We start from the raw sequence: 25,428 nt of genomic DNA, 5'->3' as shown, positions 1-25,428 counted from the left end.
CAGTAGTAGACGCCTGGCCTCAACAACTGCTGTTCCCTCCCCCAGAGGGACACATGCTACCACAAGACATTAGTGCACTCCAGAGATTTTATTTCTGCTCCCCCTCCCTTATTTTACAGTCATCTGCCATGGAAGATTTGGGACCTTGTCATCCAGCTGCTTCTCCTATGGAGTAGTGTCACAGTAACGAGAGAAACCACAGCCACCAATGAAAGCATGGCCAGAAGCACCAGGGTCAGGTCCAGTCTGGAGACAGGGTCTGGAGGAGGAGAGGTTAAGACAATCCAGATTTCTGTAGGGTCTGAAGTGTGGAGATGACACCTAGACTTCCCTGCCCCAGTGGTGCTCCCCCTACCGCTTAGGCCAGCCTTCATCAGAAAGATACTTGAATTGTCAACTCACTTTTTAGACTGTGAGCCAGCACCACCATCCCATTGATTGCCTTCTATTGGATGGCTGAGGCAATGCTAGCCCCAGTGCATTGAGTGCTATGGAGGCTCAGGGCATACAAGTCACCATTGAGGTGCCATAGTGTCCCCTCCCCCAAGTTTGCTGGGTTTTGAGACATCCTATGAATGTCCAAAGGATAAGGAAATAACCCAACATTGGCCCACTCATAGGAAGCACTCACAGGTGTGGTGTCAGCCAGCATTAGCTTACATATGGATCATCAAGGAGTGACTTCTGCATGTAGCCCCCCGCCCCCCATGAACATTTATATTAGAACCCCCTAGACAGCATTGACTTGCTGTATTCCAGGTTACTGTGCAAGATGCCAGTTGTCCTACTCGGGTTTAACAGAAAACTCACCCTTGTTCTCATAGATGTGCTCTCTCCACGGCTCAGGGCTCTCCTGGAAGATCACAGGGCCAGGAGAGCTCACCAGGTCCTGGGGCTCTCCTGTCCCATTGTTGATATCCAGGAACCGGCGGCCTCCTGGCAGATGGAATGGAGAGAGTTAGGGAGCTGTCTGTCCAGCGCACTCACAACCAGAGGGCCCATCATGATGAAATGCAGCATCACCATGGACTCTACCATGAGCCCTTACAGGCCTCCTGACAGGTTGTGGTACCAGGTATTAGATCTTCCTGAAGTGCTTATTTGAAGTGTGGGAGAAGATGGGAAGAAAGGCCATTTCATCAGGAGCAGCAGACACTCCACTCTCCAGAAGCAATTTCTAGTATTGTCTCCTACATGGGGCAGTTGTAGGAGATTAGGCCATTTACCTCTTCGTGTTAGCCCATCATACCCTAGCTAGTGCTACAGTACATGGTACAGGTACATAACGAGCTGGGCTGAACGCCTTGCAGTCAGTCAGTGTATAGCACAGGGCTGGGCAAACTTCTTGGCCTGAGGGCCACATTAGCACTGTAAAACTATATGGAGGGCCAGGTAGGGAAGGCTGTGCCTCCCCAAAGAGCCTGGCTCCCTCCCACTTCCTGCCCCCTGACTGCCCACCTCAGAAACCCCAACTCCTTGTCTCCTGACTGCCCCCTCCCAGGACCCCTGCCCCTAACTGCCCCCTGGGACCACACCCCTATCCAACCCCCCGCTCCCTGACAGCCCCTGCTGGACTCCAATGCCCCCTGAACCTCTGCCCAATCCAACCAGCCCCTGTCCCGACTGCCCCCTGGGACCCTCTGCCCCTTATCCAATGCCAACCCCCTTATGATGCTGCTCAGAGCAGCAGGAGCTCACAGCCCTACCAGAGTAGAGTGCTGGACAGCACAGGATGGGCTGGGGGCTAGCCTCCCTGGCCGGGAACTCAGGGGCCGGGGAGGATGGTCCTGTGGGTGGTAGTTTGCCCTCCTCCAATATAGCAGGACAGGCAGATCTCTGTTCACTGTGAGTCCTCTGGTATTTGGGATGGGAGCTTGTAGAAACCCACATGGGTTTCAGACCACTGGTGCCCAGATGAAGCCAGTCCGACTTACTTGTAGCAGCTCCTGATGGGCACATGGTCCTGCAGGGCTCCAGCCGAGAGGGGTAGCAAGCCGAGGCGCTACAGTAAATGTACACCTAAAATCCACACAAGTGAGAATGGAGTTAGTGAGTGACTGGCCAGTGCTGGTAGGAGCCAGGAAGTAGATCCACAGCTATCAGTTTGGTTCTGCATGTGCAGCGCCTCAGAAGAGACAATTTGAAGGTCAGGACCTGACTGAAATAGGAGCTCCTGCCCCTGCCCCCCCGACTTCCCCCTCCTCACCCGCTTTATATGCGGGCCCCTTCTCACCTCTCCCTCAAGCACCACCTGGGAGGCGGAGTCCACAAAGGCAAAGGTGGAGAGGACGAAGCGCTGGTGGTGAGTCGGGAAGGGCAGCTCAGATGAGGCAGGGCCCACGGGCACAAGCTGGGTTCTGTAGTTGTCTCCCAGGAACGGGCACCTGGGAGCAAGACATGAGAGAAGCGTGGACCAAGGAAACCGCCTTCCTCCTCCCCAAGCCATGCTCCCCCTCCATCCCAGCCACTCACCCGTCCACCAGGATGGGCCACTGCGGCTGCTGCAGGGGGTTAGCACTTGGGGTGGCCCAGCACTGGTGTAGAACCAGAACCAGGGACGGGTCTGTTCTGTGCAGGATGCGAACCTCCATGTAGAGAGGGTCCCTGAGCACCTTCACCACAGGGTAGTCTCTCTCTGTGAGATAGGATCTGTAGCTCGGGTCTGTGGGGAGAGGGCAGCAGGAGAGCAGAGCTGAGACACCTGTGGTCCTTCAGGGGGATGGGATCTCAGTGCTGGAGTGAGGGGTCACCTACCTGTGGCGATGCGCAGCTCAAGCCGGAGGGGTCCTGCCTGGGTGACTGGAGCAGGTGTGGGGGGCAAGAAGACCTCGACCTGGACTGGCAGAAAGTCACTGGCATTGTAGATGCAGCGAGCATGGAGGCTGCACAGGAGAGAGCAGAGGGAGGAGACAGGGGCTGATGCTCTGTGAATTCACATTGAGGCCACGTGGTTTCTGGCAGTGACCTTATTAGTGCTTGAGACAAGCAGGGTCAGGCCCTATCAGTACTTGGATGGGGGACATCCAAGGATGCTAGTCTATCAACCCTTTTAGCAACTCAGATGTTCTTCCCTCCAACTCAGGGACTCAGCAGAAGTGCCCGAGCACGGCCACATGGGGGCCTTCTCAGACAGGCTAGAAGAACTTGCTTACTTGTAGTCACATCTCTTTTGGCAGCATTCTCAATGTAAGCGGGGGAATAGTCCCGCTCTTGTGGGGAACTTTCCTGACTTCTGCACTACTCCGGTGAAGTGGGCTAGCGAAAGGATCTGAGTCCTTGCTCCCACTTCCTTTACCCAGTGGTCTCCCTGCCCTTCAGGGCTCCCCTTCCACTCTGTCTGGTAGAGTCCTCGTAACCCCAACAAGGCTAGGCCCAGGATTCCTGAAGGAGCTTGACCCCCAACCCTGCTGTGGTCACCTAGGACAGGAGTTAGGGTGTCCCCACCCCAGGGTACTCTCTCTGCACTGGGCACTTCTCTGACCCATGACCATTACATACAAGATAAAGCAAATGCAAGTTATTTAATCAACAATTAATTTTAAAAAGAAGGAAACATGGGAAAGGTTAAAGGAAACACATGACCTGACTGTGTGACCCAGGCAAATCCAGCTCACACGGAGGATGGGAGCCCCCGGCCTCCTGACTCTCTGATTAGCCTGCCCACCCTGTCATTCAGGCTGACCTGGAGCATTGGGCTCTCCCCATTGTTCCTGAGGACTGTCAGTCTCAGGGTCCTGATTTCCCTGCCATCCTTCCCCTTTTAGTACTGGGAGCTAGCCAACCAAGACACCCCACTGAATGTTAGTAAGGGGGCAACAGTCCTTACATCAAGTTTGCCACCAACTGTTATCCAAGCTTTCTTTCTACCAACCCTGTAGGGAGTTATTAGTCCCTCAGGGTGGCCCCATGGAGCCCTTCTCAGGTCAGGCTGGCTGTGCCTACTTGTCATAGACTAACAGAGTTGGAAGGGACCTCTGGAGGCCATCTAGTCCAACCCCCTGCCCAGAGTAGGACCAATCCCAACTAAATCATCCCAGCCAGGGCTTTGTCAAGCCTGACCTTAGAAACTTCCAAGGAAGGGGATTCCACCACCTCCCTAGGAAACGCATTCCAGTGTTTCACCACCCTCCTAGTGAAAAACTTTTTCCTAATATCCAACCTAAATCTCCCCCACTGCAACTTGAGACCATTACTCCTTGTCCTGTCATCTGCTATCACTGAGAAGAGTCTAGATCCATCCTCTTTGGATTCACCTTTCAGGTAGTTAAAAGCAGCTATCAAATCCCCCCTCATTCTTCTCTTCTGTAGACTAAACAATCCCAGTTCCCTCAGCCTCTCCTCATAAGTCATGTGTTCCAGACCCCTAATCATTTTTGTTGCCCTTCGCTGGACTCTCTCCAATTTCTCCACATCCTTCTTGTAGTGTGGGGCCCAAAACTGGACACAGTACTCCAGATGGGCCTCACCAGTGCTGGATAGAGGGGAATCACTTCCCTCCATCTGCTGGCAGTGCTCCTACTAATGCAGCCCAATATACCAGTAGCTTTCTTGGCAACAAGGGCCCACTATTGATTCATAGCCAGCTTCTCGTTCACTCTAATCCCCAGGACCTTGTCTGTAGAACTGCTGCTTAGCCAGTCGGTCCCCAGCCTGTACCAGTAAATGGGATTCTTCCCTCCTAAGTGCAGGACTCTGCACTTGTCCTTATTGAACCTCAGATTTCTTTTAGCCCAATTCTCAATTTTCCTAGGTCACTCTGGACCCTACCTACCTCTCCCCCCCAATTTAGTGTCATCCATTAACTTGCTGAGGGTGTAAGCCATCCCATCATCCAGATCATTAATGATGAGCAAAACCAGCCCCAGGACTGACCCCTGGGGCATGCTGCTTGATACCAGCTGCCAACTAGACAGAGCTATTGATCACTACCCATTGAGCCTGATGACCTAGCCAGCTTTCGATCCACCTTTAGTCCATACTTTTTTGACTTGCTGTCAAGAATACTGTGGGATACTGTGTCAAACTTTGTTAGAGTCAAGGTATATCATGTCCACCGCTTTCCCCATATGCGCAGAGCCAGTTCTCATCATAGAAAGCAATCAGGTTGGTCAGGCATGACTTGCCCTTGGTGAATGCAACTTGGCTGGTCCTGATCACCTTCCTCTCCTCCAAGTGCTTCAGAACTGATTCGACCTGCTGCAGGATTTTTCCAGGGACTGAGGTGAGGCTGACCAATGTTGGCATTTGATCAGACAACGTAAAACCCTGACTCTTGGACAGTCAGCTGCACAGAGTGTCCTTCCCTTCACAAAGCAAGGTTTTGCCCCATGCCCCATTAGGGATCAGGTGCATTGCCCCACACTCAGAAAAGGGGATGTCTGACTGCAGGGAATCCATACCTGTAGAACATCCCCCAAGTCCTTTGGAGGTCAGGAGAGGCTGCTGAAAAATTGATGGATCAGATCTTTGCCAGGGGAAAGTATCTGGCCTCACGCTTCCACTGTGGAAGGGCTGAAGACTGCTCACCATCACTTCCTTGCTAGTCAATAGAGCAGGCCAACTTACATGAAGGTGCTGTCCCGGGTGATGGAGCCGTCTGGCCCAGTCCGGATGTCGATGCCAGAGATCAGCTGGTTCTCATAGATCAGTTTGTCATGGATCACCTGGAAGAGTGGAGACATGGGGCAGGTTAGTCCCCCAAGCCCCTGAGCAGAGCACTCACCCTGGCTTCCCGTGGGTGTCCCCTCACCTGGACTGTGGTGCCGCACTGCATGAGGGGGAAGCGGAAGATCACAAAAGCCTCAGTCATCCTGATGGGGTCACACCCTGCCTGGTCATAGGCTAGCCGGACACTCTCCAGGATGATGGGGTGATCAGACATGTCCCTGGAGACCACCAGAACAAAGTGACCATCCAGGAGGCACTGAACAGTGACTGCAACACAAAGGAGCAGGATTAAGTATAGATGTTCCCGGTAGAGGAATTGGGCAAGAGTTCCATGCCACACTCAGGATGATAGCTTGGAGAAGAGCCATGAGAAATATTAGAAAACAGGCCTTGTAGTGACCAAATTCTGCCTCTTTAGACAGAGAGAAGGTTAAGGGGTGACTTGATTACAGTCTAAGTATTTAAATAAGGTGTAGATCTGAGAGCGAGGGTAGTTAAGCCTTGGAATGGTTTGCCCAGGGTCATGGTGGATTCTCCATCACTGATAAGGCAAGACTGGATGTCTACTGAGAGATCTGCTCGAGGAATTATTTCAGGGAAAGTCTATAGCTTGTGTTATACAGGAAATCAGACTAATGATCACAATGGTCCCTTCTGGCTTTGGAAGCTATCAAATGAAGCCCCATGGGGGTAAGTGGGTTTGTCTGACACAGCATGATTGCAGCTCATGTTGTGCAGGAACGAGACACGAGCCGGCAGAGTTATCCTTCGATCTGATGATGGAGCACCAGCCTGTACTGTCTGATGGTTCTTCCTCTGCCACCACACATTTGGTGTTGGCTCTCAAGATCCGCCAGGCATTGGGCAACTGAGGAGAGACCGTGATGTAGGAAGGAATCCCTTTGCACACAACTGATGCCAGCTGCAGCCTAGGGTGAGAGTTACAAAGACATTGCATCCAAGGCTAGTTCACCATGCTAGTAGGTGGTGACCAAACTCATCTGAGAAGTACGGTGTGTCCCCAAGCTTCCCAGGACAGAGATGGCAAAAGGCTCCATAAGCTGACACAAGGCCAGGCCTCCTACCTGTGTTGCCATAGTAGCAGGGAGTAGTGAGGTCAGTCTCATCATAACAGCAGCCAGCCTGGAAGCAAGCAGCTTGGCCTGGGGCATCCGCACAGGGCATCTTCCCAGCCACCACACGGCACTGCTCCTCTGTGAGATGGGCCCCTAGAACAGCAGGGTGTGGATTAAGGAGAGCTAGAGATCCTCTGAAGGGATCACAAGAGACCCTTCCCCAGAGACTTTAAGATCTATAGTGACCTCTGGACAAGTGGCTGACCTCAATACCAGTCCAACCCTCCTCCCCTTCCCCAAAGGGCTGCAAGAGCTCCCACAGTGGTCCTCCATCCCAGCTCACCCTGCCCCCCACAACCATAACCTCAAACCACATACCACCTCAGACAGCATTGTGCTCAGATCCCCACCCCTGTCCTCCAGATGTAGCAGGTTGCCCTTCTTTGCATTAAGCCAGATACCAGGCTTAACATTTCACTTGGAAATTCAGGCTCCTGATCTGCTGCTGTGTCAGAGGAGAGCCCCCACCCACACCCTACAGCCCCCTCAACACAGCCAGCAGTGTGGTCCACTCCAATTTATCAGTTAGCTGTACCTAGAGGCAAAGTGGCTGCCACTCTGGTTTAGGGGGAGGGCTAGACAGGACTCTAAGAGTGCTGAGGGACTAAGAGCTGTGGAGAGCCTGTGCGAGACACATGGGGGGGGAAGGAGACAGATTGCAAGCAGATGTGGGGGTGAGATATGAAGGGATACAACATCAGATCCCAAACCCTGGGATACTGGAGGAACAGGGGAAACCCCCTCTGAGCAGCCAATGGGAAGGACACATTGGTGCATGTGAGACTGGATTTTGCACCAAAGAAGCTCACCGACTTTGGAAGCAAGTGCCTTCCCCTAAAGCTTTGAAAAACCAGAAGGCAAATAGCCACCCCTTCCCCTTCAAATAAACTGGGGGTGGGGGGGGAGGAAACCAGCATGATTTCTAAACGAATCTCATTTTTGATCGTGCTTACAACACTGTCAACACTAGCTCTAACATGGCAGCCACAAGCAAGAGACAAGGTTCAGCTCCTCTGAAGACCACCACAGGAGTCAGAAGTGGACCATGAAACCTTCCATTGGAGGGGACCCACATGCACGCAAGCCAGTTAGAGGTCACAGACACCCCTACACACCTACGTTGCTTGGTGGAGGATATATTTGGGGCACCGGGCGCACCAGGCCCGGCTGCGGCACGGGCACCGGGCGCACCAGGCCCGGCTGCGGCACATGGCGCATGGTCTCCTCTGGGGTTAAGTCACGTTCAGTGGGCTTGGGGCAGGTCATGTTCACATCATAGGTGGCAGCGATGGCCCCGGTGCTCAGTAGTTCCTCCACTCGGACCCTCAGGTGGTTACGGCCATCCTGCAGTGAAAGCAGAAGGATTAGTAAGGTTGTGGTGAAATGGAGTGTCCCTGGTTGCTCAGCCCAGGCCCCCTCTGCACAGGCTAGGGTCGCCAATTTTGGTTGGACATGTTCCCGGAGGTTGTGTCAAATGACATTCTTTAATTAAAGATTAAGTGTTAATTCCTGGAGATCTAGGAGAATCCAGGAGGGTTGGCAAGCTTAGCACAGGCTGTGTGACCGTAGGTAGGGAACAATCTACACAACTGCAGCAGTCTGGGTACAGTAGCTGGAGCTCATCAAGAACATGGCTGTCAAGTGTCCTACATGAGGCCAAGAACTTCTCCACATTGATATGTTGTGATTTAGAGGCAAGTGTTCAATGTAGCAGCAGGGATGGAGACTCTGAAGCCTCTTGTGCCAACTCACTCACCTGCCTGAGCACATGGCAGCCGTTATAGGTCACCTCCCCTTTCTCGCCAGACGTGATCCAGTGGAGACAGATGGAGCAGTTTGTAACTTCAAAGCGAGTCCCAAACTCATCTGTGGAGAGAGTCACACTTAAACAAAGCTTCACCCATGGGCAAGGGTAAGTTAAGGCACCCTAGTTCAGAGACATAGGAAGGCTGTAACATATGAAGCAGGGACTATGTCTTGCTCCATCAGTGGTATCTTTGAGTAGCTGGATTTGGGTTACCAGCCACCCCCAAATTAGTCTTTATTTGCCAAGTTTCTCCTAAATCCACCAAGGAGAGTGGAAGGGCCCCAAACCCTGGCAGTACAAGGGCTGTCTTGCAGCAATGCATGGCAACAGCAATACTAGCCTCTATCACACAGTCAGGTGGGAGTCCTAGAGTGGAGACATTTCAGGGGGCCAAGCCAGAGTTTGGGAGGCCTCCCTTCAGAGTATTACCCTCATCAGGCGCTCTTGTCTTACAGTCAGACGAGGCACCACTGAAGTCAGCCAGATAATACCTGCTGGCTTCCTCAGTCAGAAGCACCTCCTAGGGTTAAGGACAGCAACTAAGCAAGAAAGAGTTATAGTAGACACTGAAAAATTAGATCCACAATTAATAGAGGAAGGAAGTCCTCCTGCAAGGCTAGAGTTACCCACTGGAGACAGGGGAACATTCAATAGCCTCTAAGAAACCCTCCAGCATGTTTGTTTAAGAAGGACCCTGAGCATAGATGGGGGTGTCCTTGGCTGCTTATTAAGTAAGCCCCACAGCAACTTACCCACAACTTTGAAGCGGACGGTGCGGCCCTGGCTGGGAAAGACCAGCAGCTGCATCCCATAGTCTCCACAGTCATACTCATATCCATGCTGCAAGACAGAGAAACTGACCCTGCGGAAGTCCCCCTGCCCAAGGGCTGTCCCCAGGGACCAGAGCAACAGTAAGCCCACAAAATACCTACAGCCCAGCCCCATAGCTGAAGGTGTTAAGGAAGAAGCCCAGCAACCCCACAGCTACTTCTCATAACTAGGGAAGCTGTGGGTGTGGGGCTTTGTAGGGTAAGCGGAGGGGTGGGACCGGCATGTGAACCAGGTGAGCAGAGAGGCAGCACCCGGGGAGCTGTCTGCTGCTATTGAGGGGCTGGGTAAAAAGTGCAAAGCTCAGGATGAAACGGAAACATAAGCTTTGAATCCCCCAACCAAAATCAAATAAACAAAAACCCCTCACAGTGAATCCTAGTGTTACTCTGGCTTTTGGGATGTCCCCTCTCTTGCTCTGTCTTTCTCTCCCTCTCCTTCCCTGTGACCTTCACTCTCCCCCTTTTCGCTCTCTCACACTGCGAGGTGTCAGTGGGAGGGAAGGGGAACTCATTCCAAGAGTCACTCTCTTCCCAGTGGGAGAGGAGGAGCTAGAAGAAACTGCTATTGAGAGGGAATAATTGGAGTCCTGCCCCAATCTTGGCCTAGTGCCCACCACTTCCAGTCCTCATCTATCCTGACCTGTGACCTCCCTTGTGTCACCATAACAGCCATTCCTGGCCTGTGACCAATTCTGCAGTAGATACAGGAATGGGGCAGCACACTAGTCCCAGCTCAGTACAGTGACTTTTGGGGGCAGGTTGGTCTGGGTGGATCCAGGGCTGTGAGTCATAGAATCACTAAATCATAGAAGATCAGGGTTGGAAGAGACCTCAGGAGGTCATCTAGTACAACCCCCTGCTCAAAGCAGGACCAACCCCAACTAAATCATCCCAGCCAGGGCTTTGCCATTATGGTCTGAATTTGAATGTGGCTCTGCCACAGATTCTCCATGCCCTTGGGCAAGTCACTTGACTGTTATTATTATTTGTATTACAGCAGCACCCAGAGGCTCCAATTGAGATCAAGGCCCCATTGTGCTAGGTGCCGGACATAACGCCTAGTAAGAAGCAGTTCCTGCCCCAAAGACATTATGGTCAAAGGGCCAGATTCTGCATCCCATCCTCCTGTTGATTTAAATGGGACTGTTCCCAGAGCAAGTTACTGCTCAGTGTAAGTAAGGGTTAGAGCTGCTCTGCAAATGGTTTTTTCCCCTGTAGAAACTTTTGACTATTTGGTGAAATATTGAAAAACCCCAAATTTTCAGACTAAAACTGAAAAAATGTTGGTGAAAAACAAACATTTCTGGGCCCTAATTTTCAACTGAAAACAACATTTTGACAGGGAAATACTGTCCTGGTGTCTTGTGGGAGGTGTAGTTCAGGTGCCTCATGCTCCCATTCTCCTCTATGGGCTGTGCTGTCTAGAAGGACTACATTTCCCATGATACACCACAGTCTTCTCTCTGCTGAGGTGCCACATTGCACCATGGGAGTTTGGGACCCTTGGACCTATTGGAGCCAACTGGCAGAGGGCAAAGGGGTGTAAAGGGTTACAGAGATCACTGAGTCTCGTGTCAACATACTAGTTCATCAAAGGGTGTTATGGAAGGTCTTTCCTGAAAGCCTGTACCCCATTGGTCCTCATAATCATTGCAGAATGTATGGATGGACAATGTGTAAGGAGATATGAATATATACTGAAAATTATGTTCTTCAGGTCTGTGACTTGGGGCGGGTCACCAGAAGGTGATAAAAAGTTTCTTTCAGACAAGAGATGCTTATCTATCTGTCTGACCACATGTACATTAAAATCACAACGGATGCCCAGCTACAGTCTAAGCCGAATACTAGTGAAGGGAGTATGATATCTTCAAGAAAGGGAGTTTACAGGAAGAAATAAACAAGCAGGAGACTATCCTGTCTGCAAGTGAAGACAATGGCTCATTGGTACTATAACTGGGGGTGCAGCGATACACCCAGTTATCTTTCACAAGGGGACAAGCTGCCAGCTGGCTTGTGTTATGAACAGAAGATCACAGCTGTCTGATGCTGGGAGACAAACTTTGGCTGCACTAATCTTTATGAGACAGAGGAATGTCTTGTCAGTTAAGTTTAGGCTCTAGACAGCATGCTATGATTTTGTTTTATACGAAAGGTGTGGTGGGTCAGGCACACACAGGGTCCGCTACCACTAAACCACTATGGCCCCTCCCCCTGAAGTGAGAGGGTAGGGTGAAAGCAGCATGGGGGTAGGGTGAGAGGATCAGGCTGGTGGAGGAACAGCAGATTAGGACTACCCCACTGTTTGTAACCATTTGTTTCCATTAATTCTACTCGCTTCATCATGAATTTCTGATCTTTGTTAAATAAATTTCTTCTTGTTTTTTCTGCAAACTTATCCAAGTGCTGTGTGTTAAGCAGAGCAGTGAGCTGAGGTGGAACTGGTAGGCTGGGGTGTACTTCTTTGGGAGTACCAGCTCTGAATTCTGTGAGCGTCCAATGGAGTTGGGGCTGGATGCTCAGAGGTTGGAGTGTGCCTGTTAATCTGTACAGAGAGAAGGGGACCTGCAGAGACCGGAAATGTCAGAAGCTGTTGACATTGGGGAGCTAACCTACTGCAGGCATAGACAAGGCTGGCTCATGCTAAGGGCAAATGGTAGCAAGGTCTCCTACAAACCTGGGTACCCCAGCAAGCATCGCAGTGGCATAGCATCACAAGATGTAGTCTGGCTGGAGAAGAGGAAGTGTCCAGAAAGGCTTGGGGCTTTTTTTTTTTTTTTTTTAAATTTGTAGTGAGCAAACAGCAAGAAGAAAATAAAGAAAAATTGGCACTCTCTAGCAGAGATCTAGTGCACATACAAATGGCCATACTGGGTCAGACCAAAGGTCCATCCAGCCCAGTGTCCTGTCTAAGTGATCTCTCTCCTGCCATCCATCTCCACCCTCTGACAAACAGAGGCTAGGGACACCATTCCTTCCCCATCCTGGCTAATAGCCATCAATGGATCTAACCTCCATGAATTTATCCAGTTCTCTTTTAAACCCTGTTATAGTCCTAGCCTTCACAACCTCCTCCGGCAGGGAGTTCTACAGGTTGACTGTGCGCTGTGTGAAGAAGAATTTCCTTTTATTTGTTTTAAATCTGCTGCCCATTAATTTCATTTGGTGGCCCCTAGTTCTTATATTATGAGAACAAGTAAATAACTTTTCCTTATTCACTTTCTCCACACCACTCATGATTTTATATACCTCTATCATATCCCCCCTCATCTCCTCTTTTCCAAGCTGAAAAGTCCTGCCTCTTTAATCTCTCCTCATATAGGACCTGTTCCAAACCCCTAATCATTTTAGTTGCCCTTCTCTGAACCTTTTCTAATGCCAGTGTATCTTTTTTGAGATGAGACCAAATCTGTATGCAGTATTCAAGATGTGGGCGTACCATGGATTTATATAAGGGCAATAAGATATTCTCCGTCTTATTCTCTGTCCCTTTTTTAATGATTCCTAACATCTTGTTTGCTTTTTTGACTGCTGCTGCACACTGTGTGGACGTCTTCAGAAAACTATCCACAATGACTCCAAGATCTCTTTTAGAAGTTCTTCACCGTCTGCTTTGGTCTTAACTATCTTGAGCAGTTTAGTATTGTCTGCAAACTTTGCCACCTCACTGTTTACCCCTTTCTCCAGATCATTTATGAATAAGTTGAATAGGATTGGTCTTAGGACTGACCCTTGGGGAACACCACTAGTTACCCCGCTCCATTCTGAAAATTTACTATTTATTCCTACCCTTTGTTCCCTGTCTTTTAACCAGTTCTCAATCCATGAAAGGATCTTCCCTCTTTTCCCATGACAACTTAATTTATGTTAGAGCCTTTGGTGAGGGACCTTGTCAAAGGCTTTCTGGAAATCTAAGTACACTATATCCACTGGATCCCCCCCTGCCCACTTGTTTGTTGACCCCTTCAAATAACTAATAGATTAGTAAGACATGATCTCCCTTTACAGAAACCACATTGACTTTTGCCCACCCATTTATGTTCTACATGTCTGACAATTTTATACTTTACTATTGTTTCAACTAATTTGCCTGGTACTGATGTTAGACTTACCGGTCTGTAATTGCTGGGATCACCTCTAGAGCCCTTTTTAAATGTTGAGGTTACATTAGGTATCTTCCAGTCACTGGGTAGACATGCTGATTTAAAGGACAGGTTACAAACCATAGTTAATAGTTCTGCAGTTTCACATTTGAGTTCTTTCGGAACTCTTGGGTGAATGCCATCTGGTCCCGGTGACTGGTTACTGTTACGTTTATCAATTAATTCCAAGACCACCTCTAATGACACTTCAGTCTCTGACAATTCCTCAGATTTGTCACCTACAAAGGACAGCTCAGGTTTGGGAATCTTCCTACATCCTCAGCCATGAAGACTGAAGCAAAGAATTCATTTAGTTTCTCCGCAATGACTATCGTCTTTAAGTGCTCCTTTTTCATCTTGATTGTCCAGGGGGCCTCACTGGTTGTTTAGCAGGCTTCCTGCTTCTGATGTCATAACCAAAAACTCAAAAGGTACTTAAACATTTTATCTGTTCTTCAGAACTCTTGACTTTTATTACATTTTTACACTTAAGTTGTAAGTGTTTATGCCCCTTTTACACCTCACCAGGATTTGACTTCCACTTTCTAAAAGATGCCTTTTTATCTCACTGCTTCTTTTACATGGTTGTTGAGCCACAGTGGCCCTTTAGTTCTTTTATGGTGTTTTTTAGTTTGGGGTACACATTGAAGTTGGGCCTCTATTATGGTGTCTTTGAAAGAGTGTCCATGCAGCTGGCAGGGATTTCACTGTACCTTTTAATTGCCTCCTCATTTTTGCATAGTTCCCCTTACAGTGTTGGGCTGCTGAGGTGTTCTTCCCACTACAGGAATGTTAAATATTATGGTCACTATTTCCAATCAGTCCTATTATAGTTACCTCTTGGACCAGATCCTGTGCTCCACTCAGGACTAAAATCAGGAATTGCCTCTCCCCTTGTGGGTTCCTGTACCAGCCACTCAGAAGTGGTGATTTAAAGTATCAAGAAATTGTCTCTGCACACCAACCTTTTGGTCAGACCAGCATAATTGGCTGTACCTGCCAGCGGGTTGTTTGTTCAGACCTACCATATTATCTCTTAAATCACTGAGCCAGTCATGTTACCTGGGGAATCTCTCAACCCAAACCTTAGGGTAATTGTACCCTTTGCAAGGAAGAAGTCAAAGGGACACAACACATCGGCCTAATTAAAGATTAGCACAAACCCAAATTGCTTTTAATCCCAAAAAACCCCAAAACAAGTGTTTATTGAGGTCAAGGACTTAGATTTGTTTGGGGTGCTCTAACCCTTTAGCATGAGTTACCCTTGCTCTGGAGGGAGGGTCTCAAGTGGCCAGCTATTCACCCATCACTGGGGATTCCAAGAGATGTCCAGAAGGTTACATCCAAGATTCCTCATACCTGTCTAGCTCCTTTCTATTAGAAACTGCTAGAAATCACATCAAAATGTCCAGGAGAGAAAGACTTAAGGATTTTTAATGTTACAGGTGCAGGACTATTCCTGCATAACAGTCCATTAGCTTGGCCTAAAAAAAAAAAAAAAGTAGACTTAAGCTCTTTTAAAATTGCTGACCATGGAAGGCAGCAGGCCCATGCTCACATCTCATGGTCAACCCCCTACTGACTAGTTATGCTAAGACTGCCAGCTGCTTTTGGCAATAAACATAAGATATTCCAGTACTAGCCCTGGCCTAGACATTTTGCTGGGCTGTCAAAATGTCCCTATAGTCATACTTAACCACTAAGATGCATTGGTGGTGTTGCACATGGTTGCTAAAGGCTCTCCCAACTCAGCAATGTGAAACACCTGGGCTCAGTTCTAAAGAATTTAGAGTGTCAGCTCTAGGCTGCTGTACACCAGAATCTACTGCCCTGCACTTTTGACCTCTGCTTTGGAGGATCTGAATGCTAGTGCCAGCTGGCTACATCAGCTGCCTTTGCCCTTCACTCTCAGAGGACAAGTCTTGTGGGTAGATCTAGTGCATGGTGCCTCAGTCCTGGCATATTATGTAGAGGTCCTCTGAGGGTGGTAATGGAATTCTCCTAGGGACCTCGTTAGAGCTGAGCTTCTCTACTTTGGCCCTTAGGTGGTGTAGAGGGGAGCACCTCTTCTCATGGATGCTTGAAGGAGACACTTGCAACAGGGAGAAACCTGTGCTGAACAGACAGACACTTACCATAGTTGCAGATAGCAAGAAACAAGCCTTGTGTCTTTGCAAGTTGAGCTATGGAAACTTGTGCTGGTTGAGGCAGCCTTGATGCAGTTAATATTTGCTTGGAGGGACTGGTGCATGCATGCAGTCTGAACTTGTGGGGCCTCTAGAACCTTAGAAGTCTACTCATGGGGCAGTGGGGAAGGATACTACCTTTGGTTTACAGAAAGATGCCATCTAACTGCTATTTCTGAGTACTATGTGCCCTGGCCCACCCCAAGAGAATGGGGACCACAAGTGACCAGTAGGATACAACCAGTTTTATTGGTTTTTGCTACAATGTTCCTTCATGAGGGTTTTGGAACCCTGTCATCCAGCCTTTTCTCTTCCAGAGCATGATCACAGCAGTGAGAATGGAGATCACAGCCAGCAGCAAGAGCCCAGCCAGGAGCACAGGGGACAAATCTAGTCTAGAGACAGGATCTGTGGGAAAAGGAGATTATGGCTTAGATAGGTGGCCAGGAGATTGTGAATCTAGGTATCCTTCCACCCCCGGTGGGGATGGAAGTTTGACTCCATCCCTACTCACTAATTCTAAACTGGATGCAGTTAGATTGTTCTTTGCATTACTCCCTGCCCCTTACGGGCCACTGCTATCCAGCAACTTAAATCCCAGCTACATGCTTTTGAATAAGACATCCTCAGTTACTCTTATCTCAGTCCTGTGCCCCCACTCTCCAAATAGGGGGGCATGAGTAAGAGCCAGGCCAGATGGGAGTCCATGCATCCTCTGCTGCTACCACCAAGCATCTGGAACCAGCTCCCTCCTACAAGGCAGGTCACTGATTCAGTCCCCACCTCACCCCTTCACATGTTGGCAAGAGACAGTGCCTCCTAATAAGACAGGACTGCCATATGCCTGGCCATGGTGCCAGTCACCACTGAGTGGGGTGAGAGTTTGAGAGGAGAGTTACCTTCATTCCCATAGACTGAATCTTTGAATGCCTCTGGGCTGTCCTGGAAAAATCACAGGCCCATGAGAGCTCACCACATCGAGAGGCTCTATCCCATTTTGGATAGTCAGGAACCGACGGCCTCCTGGGGGGGCAGGGGGAGAAGGAGAGAGAATTAGAGAGTCTGGAGGCTCTTCAGGGCTGCCAGTAGGATGCAGTCAGCAAGCTGAAGCAGAGCTCACTCAGAATGAGCTGCTGAGCTGACAAGGAGTGATCTCTGCTCACACATCTAGGCCTCAGGACTGTCCTGGAGACAGAACTAGGATCTGGCCTGTGGAGTCCAAGGAGCATTTACTGGTTCCTACACAGCTACAGGGGACAGTCAGGCCATTGTCCTATCATGGCTGCCAAAAGGATGGCCAGGGGAAATCCGACTTCATGGTCTGTGTCAGATGCATTGGTGTGAAGTAACTCAGTATAGCTATGTGATGCTCGTAGAAGCTGTTGAGTACCTTACTCATGCAGCTGATCCACTGGTCTGAGCGGAAGTTCATGCTCCTTGCCAACTTTCTAGGCTTAGAACATAGCTAATTGAGAGCTCTGGATGAGCTTCAGCCAGTGTGGGTCTGGCACCAGCAGCATGCCATATCCATGCTTAGCAGAGAGGCCAGACTTACTTGCAGTCACCCCTGATGGGCATATGGTCTGGCAGGGCTCCAGCTGGGACGGTGAGCAGGCTGAGGCACTACAGAAGATGTACACCTAAACCAGACATGGCAGGAACCCAAGTTAGATAATGCACTGGCCAGTCATTCTAGTCAGCAAGTGCACAGCCTCAAACATGCATCTCCTAAAAAGGACTGGCCCTGGCTGTAGTAGGAATGGCTACCAAAGATAGCCATTCAGCCCCCTCCCCCACCCCTTTAACCTTTGGGGTCACGTTACTGTAATACTGGGCTTGCATCTTCACTGGGGAAGTCCCTAGTCATGGCATTCAGCAGAGGGCAATGCACCCTGGTACATCACCAGCCAAGCAGGTGCCCGTGTGTACAAATCACTGGAGGAGTTCCTCAAGTGGATTTATTGGGCAGGCAAAACCTATGAGTAGGCTATTCTTGGATTGAGAACTGGGGTGGTATTTGTTCACCCCAAGGAGGCCCTACTCCAGCAGCTAAAGCTCCATGCTATTTTCTAATTGGTAGAAGGCCGATGCAGGTTGTGCTAGAGCTGCTTCCACCCAAGGTCAGTCTTGTACCCAGGTCAGCAGTGACTAGAACCATGCAGTTCAGTGGTCATAGGGATGAAGACCAATGTTTAGGATAGAGGAGCACTGCTCCTGAAGAGAAGAGGGGCTGCAGAACATGTGAGCCAGCTGGCCCCACATGCTCACCTACCACAATGTGAGCAAGGTACCAAGATTCAGCACAACTCCTTACAGGGGTTGCAGCCTGCACCACCCACCAAAATGGAGCTTTTCCAGTTGGATGGGCAGTGTTCTTCTTTCGAGGAAGAGGCTGTTTGGGGTCACTACCCTGGCTGTAGTAGGAATGGCTACCAAAGATGGGCATTCAGCCCCTCACCCCCTTACCAGTCCCTCAAGCACCATCTGGGCAGCAGAGTCCACAAAGGCAAAGGTGGAGAGGACAAGGCGCTGGTGGTGAGTTGGGAAGGGCAGCTCAGATGATGCAGGGCCCATGGGCACAAGCTGGGTTCTGTAGTTGTCTCCCAGGAATGGGCACCTAGGAACAAGGAGGGGTAGATTTAAGCAGGTTCCCAGGATTACCACTCCTTGAGAGCCAGTAATTCCCTTCACTCCCAGCCACTCACCCATCCACCAAGATGGGCCACTGCGGCTGCTTCAGGGGGTTAGTGCTTGGGGTGGCCCAGCACTGGTGCAGAACCAGAACCAGGGACGGGTCTGTTCTGTGCAGGATGCGAACCTCCATGTAGACAGGGTCCCTGAGCACCTTCACCACAGGGTAGTCTCTCTCCGTGAGATAGGATCTGTAGCTTGGGTCTGTGGGGAGAGGGCAGGAGGAGAGCAGAGCTGAGACACTGTGGTCCTTCAGGGGATGGGATCTCAGTGCTGGAGTGAGGGGTCACCTACCTGTGGCGATGCGCAGCTCAAGCCGGAGGGGTCCTGCCTGGGTGACTGGAGCAGGTGTGGGGGGCAAGAAGACCTTGACCTGGACTGGCAGAAAGTCACTGGCATTGTAGATGCAGCGAGCATGGAGGCTGCACAGGAGAGAGCAGAGGGAGGAGATGGAGCTGAGGTTTGTTAGCCAAGCTAAGGTGTTTTAGGAGTCACATTGTGCATCTTCACCCTTCCCCTGCCCTGTGGCTATTTGTACCCATTCAGTTTAAATGGCCACCACTGCTCAACATGGCAAGATCCAAGTGCCACTCACTGAGTGCATAAGATCCTACACAATTGCTCATTCCCAGCCCACTCAGGTTTTGGCCTTACTGCCTCAAATTGTGATCTAGTCAGACTGAACCTTGTTGGCTGATTTAAGTCAGCACTTGGATGGAAGATATCCAAGTGAAGTCTCCAATGGACAGTTGACAATTCAGTCATTGACACATGTTCTTGAGAGTCAGCACCAAGTGAGTAACCTAGTATAGGGAGAGGTGGGCAGTCATTACTAGGAGATTCAGAAAGAGGCTCTAGTTACTTGCCATTAATTGCATGGTGGTTTGCCACAGTAGAAGCCATTACCCTAGTATCTCAGCCACATTTCAGTGTTGTTTTATTCTTCCTTCTCATTGGAATTGGACACACACCAAGAGCTGGTCAAAAAAGTGTCAATTTTCTACAGGATATTTCAATCAAAGTTAATCTTTGATGACAAATTCTAACAGACTAGAGTCCAGAATTTTGATTTCTGGTTTCCAGAGTCAGTTTTCCCTCCCACTGAAATGTAGAGTGGTCAAGCTCTAGTATTCATTAGCAGTCCTGAACTGAGATAGTGTTGTTTGGTGGTACTGGAAAGTCAGCTGTCAACCAACTCTTAGCATTGAGATTCTTTGGTCCTAAAAGAACTAGAAACTAAAGGGAGTTGACAGGTGGTTTGTTAGATTCCTCAGAAAGAAAGGATTTGTCTCACTGAAAGACTCTTCCAGGACAGAAGTAGACCAACTTACATGAAGATGCTGTCCCGAGTGATAGAGCCCTCTGGCCCAGTCTGTATGTCAATGCCAGAGATCAGCTGATTCTCATAGATCAATTTTTCCCCAGTCATCTGGAGGGGAATGGGAAAAAGGAGGTGTTTAGTCCCTTTGAGAAGCAGAAAGGGTTCTGTGCTATGTCAGGGAATGTATTGTCACCTGGACTGTGGTGCCACATTGTGTGAGAGGGAAGCGGAAGAGCACAAAAGCTTCAGTCATCCTGATGGGATCACACCCTGCCTGGGCATAGGCTAGCCGGACACTGTCCAGGATGATGGGGTGGTCAGACATGTCCTTGGAGACCACCAGAATGAAGTGACCGTCCATAAGGCACTGAACAGTGACTGCAACACAAAGGAGTAGGTTAAGCACAGCAATTGCAACCCAATGATGCTGGAACATGTGTGGGCAGGAACTCCCAACCCTTTATTACAAGCCAGAGTTAGGTTTGGGCACAGGCATGCTGAGGGAGAGGCCAATATTCACCATGCCTCAGAACACAGGCTAGTACACCCCCTGTTTTATTTCTCCTTCAGTAGGATAGAGAAGGCTATGGAAAAGAGGGCTTGGGGCCAGGATATTCCCCCAGTGGAGCCCCTGGAGTTAAGATGGATTCTTTCCATTTATTTTGCAGTAGCAGAGCTCACACTGTAGGCCCTTCATAGACTGGAGGTTTCAGGCTTGTATTCTTGAGCCATTTCCTCTCCACCCTTTACAGTTAGGGTAGTGGGAATTGTTGTGGAGAGCTCCCATGCTTTAAGTGGGAAGGGCCACAAGCCTGGGCATGAACATCTATGGATGTACTTAGTTTACATCAACTCTGGGCCCTGAATAAGTGACCTGGGAACACTTTCCATCCCCTGCTTCTTCACCCCGCCCAGTGGAAATGGAATGAGACAGCTGACTTGTGGCCTAGCTCCTCTTCCAACTGAGTGTTATCATGTTAACGTGCCCTGAGCTCTGTGGGCCAGAGCTCCTCCAGCTGGTCCCTTACCTGTGTTTCCATAGTAGCAAGGAGTAGTTGGGTCAGTCCCATCATAGCAGCAGCCAGCCTGGAAGCAAGCAGCTTGGTCAAGGGCATTTGCACAGGGGATCTTCCCAGCCACCACTTGGCACTGCTCCTGTGTTAGGCGGGCACCTGGAAGATCAGGTTAGAGACCGAGTACTGAAGATTGTTGGGAGCACAGTACATGGCCACTTTTCTACTCCAAGTGACTTTTGGGTACCACCGATTGTGTGGAGAGGTCATCTGGATCCCTCTCTGGCCTGGTTAGGGCATGCCTCAGGACCAGGGCCCCAGGAGACAGTGGAGTGGTAGCTATAATGGTGAAGCTTGCTCTAGTAGGCTTCATTTGTTTGGTCTTCTCCCACAACTACTGTCTTTACCCATTTTTTTATGGGTTCTTAGACTAGCCCACCCTTATTAGGCCTCATTGGTAAACAAGTGGCCACTTGTTTCTGGTTCCACATCTGTTTTTACTGAGTATGGTTTCAACTTGGTCCTTGAGTTGTATCAATAGGCCTTTTCATTTAGACTAATTCAGTCTGTCTCCTTTACCCCTTCCCTGTGTCTCCCCCATCACTACTTCATGACTTTATGAACTTTCACATATTTTACAGTCAATCTCACAATTAGAGTAAATTTGCAGACACAACCACCACAACAGGTTACACAATACCCATGGACCAGACACCACATGCTCAGATCCACACCACCCCCCAAGCACATTAGTACAAGAAAGGTCATAGTTCTGGTTTTATCATCCAGCCCTGACACAAGCCAGGATAGTTCTTGGTAGAGGCCTCAGAGTCAGGATGGGCTAAGTTCTGAATTTGAAGGTGTTCTGCAGTATCTTGGGCAAGGGTGAAGGGCCAAGACAGCTTCCCTGAATCCCAGTGGAGGAGACACAGGAGAATGTACCTATATTACTCAGTGGAGGATCGATGGGGCGCACCAGGCCCGGCTGCGGCTGGGGCACCGGGCGCACCAGGCCCGGCTGCGGCTGGGGCACCGGGCGCACCAGGCCCGGCTGCGGCTGGGGCACCGGGCGCACCAGGCCCGGCTGCGGCTGGGGCACCGGGCGCACCAGGCCCGGCTGCGGCTGGGGCACCGGGCGCACCAGGCCCGGCTGCGGCTGGGGCACCGGGCGCACCAGGCCCGGCTGCGGCTGGGGCACCGGGCGCACCAGGCCCGGCTGCGGCTGGGGCACCGGGCGCACCAGGCCCGGCTGCGGCTGGGGCACCGGGCGCACCAGGCCCGGCTGCGGCTGGGGCACCGGGCGCACCAGGCCCGGCTGCGGCTGGGGCACCGGGCGCACCAGGCCCGGCTGCGGCTGGGGCACCGGGCGCACCAGGCCCGGCTGCGGCTGGGGCACCGGGCGCACCAGGCCCGGCTGCGGCTGGGGCACGTAGCGCATGGTCTCCTCTGGGGTTAAGTCACGTTCAGTGGGCTTGGGGCAGGTCATGTTCACATCACGGGTGGCAGCGACGGCCCCGGTGCTCAGTAGTTCCTCCACTCGGACCCTCAGGTGGTTACGGCCATCCTGTACAGAAAAGGAAGTAGAAGTATTAGGTGTGTCAATCAACCCTGAGGCATTAATAGAACTAGGTGCAGGGGCACTAGTAGGGAGCCAATAGCTGTACCTCTCTGCAGGGGGTTATGGAAGAGGTCAGAATAAGATTACTGTGGGCTGTCCAACTGAACACTTCATGGCTGCAATAGCTCAGTGACACTTTCTGGACCAGAGCCAGGGACTGTGCTTTGCTGGGATGCAGGCACAGGTCTTCGTAACAGGATCACAGAGGATGCCATGGAGGTCAGAAACTCACCTTCTTCAGCACATGACAGCCATTGTAGCCTGCTGAGAAGGTCACCGCCCCTTCCTGGTTAGATGTGACCCAGTGGAGGCAGATGGAGCAGTTGGTAACCTCAAAGGCTGTCCCAAACTCATCTGTGGAGATGCATGGAAGTGGCAGGAGAAGTTTGACATGAGAGTTCCTTTGGCACCCTCCCCCCACCCCAGTAGTGCAGAAGACCAAAGTCTCGTAAGTACACCTATTTGGAGCAGGGATAGTGGTCCACTACATTGTGCAGTCTCAGTGCAGCTCAGGGAGGCCTGATCCTAAAATGGGGAGATTCCCCATTTATAAGGGATCAGCTGACTCAAGTGAGGTTTTGGGACATAGCCCTTTCAGAACACTGCAGTGCCTCCAGTGTAAAGTTATCCCACAAGACAAGCCTAGGCCACATAAGCAGCTGAGAACTCAAAGCCAATCCTTTGGGAGGTTACAAGAAGGCTTGTGTCCTCTGCCTTCTGTCCAGGACTCACAACTGAGAGGCTTATTTTGGGGCAGGAGCATGTGCAATAACATAAGCTAGAAGGAAGAGAGTTAGGTCTGGCACCAGTCTGTTTAGGCCATCCAGATACAGCCTAGGATATTCACAGGAAGTGCTGTGAGGCATAAAGGAGAGTGTCAGTTCAGAGTAACTACACCTGTATTCCCTCCTTGTGGTCCCCTGAATACATCCACTCTAGGCCCTCAGCCATCACCTCTCTTGGGCAGAGGCCTGCACCTCTGTGCCTCCTGAGGAGTGTGTTCCCTGCCTACACTGCAGTATCCCCTGCAAGCCGGACTGCCTAAATGGCCAGCACCTGCACTTTCCTTTCTTTCCAACAGGTAGGGTCTTACCAAATTCACAGCTATGAAAAATGAGTCACCAACCATGACATCTGGTCTTGTGTGCTTTTACCCTATACTATAGGGATTTCATGGTGATACAAGCATTTCTCAAATTGGGGGTCCTGACCCAAAAGGAAGTTGCAGGGGTCACAAGGTTATTTTAGGGGTGTCACAGTATTGCCACCTTCAGTTCTGAGCTGCCTTCAGAGCTGGGAGGCTGGAGAGCAGCAGCTGTTGGCAGGGTGCCCAGCTTTGTAGGCAGCGCCCCACCAGCAGCACAGAAGTAAGAGTAGGAATACCACCCCCCCACATAATGAACTTGTGCCCCCCCCCATGCACCCCTTTTTGGGTCAGGACCCCTACAGTTTCAACACCACAAAGATTCAGATTTAAATGGCTGAATTTTAAAAAATATGACTGTGAAAGTGGCCAAAATGGACTGAATTTGGTAGGGCCCTAGCTATGACCAGTGTATTGCCAGCTGCTGTAAGTTATCACTCAGCATCTTCTAAGCAAGCACATTTATTCTTGAGACAGAGGAGATGTTAAAAAAATAAGACCCTACATGCATGCAAAGAAGCTGACCAAAGGTCACTGCAACTGCTAACTCAAGCTCTGGTAGGTGTCACTCCTTCAACCTTTCCCCAAGCATCACCTCCCCAACCCTTGGTGAGACAGGTCTGTCCCTTTGCTGAGTCAGTTTAAGCTCAGGCTCTATCTAGGAGTCCTTTCTTGGTCTGTTGGTCCCCAGAGAGCCCAGTTTGAACTAGTGTATGGGAGCCTCTCCAGGGGAGAAGGCAAATCAGCCAGATTGCCTAATGGCCATCCACTGTTTAGTTCCTGGAGGAGCTGCAGTAGCCCCTCCCCCATAAAGGCGAGCACAAGTTAGCCCTAGACCAGTCATTAGGACAATGGACACTCATATTTAATTCAACAAAGCCTCCCAAGGATATGCAGGAAATTGCCCCATCAGACTAGCCCAGGAGCTCAAGATCTAAGGTTAACAGGCAGACCAGCTGAGATCATGGCAAAAGGAAGAGGTCACATCTCTTCTCCAGCCTGCCCAACAGAAGTAATTAAGTCAGAGAAGCTCTGAGTTAACACCATGAGCAGATGGAAAGGCATAGGAGGACCCCTCCAGGCAGCCACTTACCCACAACTTTGAAGCGGACAGTGCGACCCTGGCTGGGAAAGACCAGCAGCTGCATCCCATAGTCTCCACAGTCATACTCATATCCATGCTGCAAGACAGAGAAACTGACCCTGCGGAAGTCCCCCTGCCCAAGGGCTGTCCCCAGGGACCAGAGCAGCACTAAGCCCACAAAATGCCTATAGCCCAGCCCCATGGTGTCAGGAGCTGCTAGTAAAACCCTGCCCAGCAGCCACTTCCCATACAAGGAAGCTGTGGGACTGGGGCTTTATAGGATCAGTGTGGGAAGGGGAGGGGTGTGAACCATGAGAGCAGAGAGGCTGCATCTGGGGAGCTCCCTGCTGCTGCTGAGGGCCAGGTCACAAGTGCAAAGCTCAGGGGGAAAAGGAAATGTCAGCAAAGCTCCTACCCCCATCTTCAAATGCAACCCCAGCTTCCTGCCTTCCTCCCAGTTCTTGTTTTGATATCGTGATGGGAATTGAAGCTTCCCTCTCCACATGATCTTCTTCTCCTCTCTGTGTTCCTCTTTCATGTAGTGGTGCAGATCTGTGCCTGCCATGCAAGTGACTGGGGGTTGATCCTCCAGTGGGGAGGCGGTATGTTTGATGAGGTTGCCTGCGATAGCAGGGGATTGCACTTTATGTCCCACAATTTCCTTTCCAGTCATGTATTTTCCTCCCTTGTCTACATTTATTCTCTTTCCCTCCTCCACATCCTCATCCCTCCAAGCTGCACAGAGCTCTTGATATACATTCATTGAGTTTCACTACACCTCTGGTGAGA

The 25,428-nt window shown here is 50.5% G+C and overlaps 1 protein-coding gene across 1 annotated transcript; it reads right to left on the bottom strand.

Moving 5' to 3' along the window:
• Positions 1-784: 784 nt before the first annotated feature.
• LOC141989719 (uncharacterized) lies at positions 785-24,841 on the bottom strand. The gene is made up of 22 exons (XM_074956645.1): positions 24,649-24,841; positions 22,644-22,765; positions 21,736-22,357; positions 20,809-20,952; positions 19,974-20,158; positions 19,791-19,888; positions 18,754-18,881; positions 18,474-18,663; positions 18,235-18,385; positions 17,324-17,408; positions 16,676-16,791; positions 9,363-9,450; positions 8,560-8,669; positions 7,919-8,147; positions 6,753-6,896; positions 5,750-5,934; positions 5,566-5,663; positions 2,755-2,882; positions 2,473-2,662; positions 2,234-2,384; positions 1,935-2,019; positions 785-936 (listed from the first exon to the last, which is right to left on the bottom strand). The coding sequence occupies exons 1-22, from the start codon at positions 24,839-24,841 to the stop codon at positions 785-787; spliced, it is 3,594 nt and encodes a 1,197-aa protein (XP_074812746.1).
• Positions 24,842-25,428: the final 587 nt, after the last annotated feature.

The sequence above is a fragment of the Natator depressus genome, chromosome 6 (genome assembly GCF_965152275.1).
Source record: "Natator depressus isolate rNatDep1 chromosome 6, rNatDep2.hap1, whole genome shotgun sequence".
Classification (NCBI taxonomy): domain Eukaryota; kingdom Metazoa; phylum Chordata; order Testudines; family Cheloniidae; genus Natator; species Natator depressus.
The sequence above is the reverse complement of the archived record's forward strand: the minus strand, read 5'-3'. Positions and strand labels throughout refer to the sequence as shown.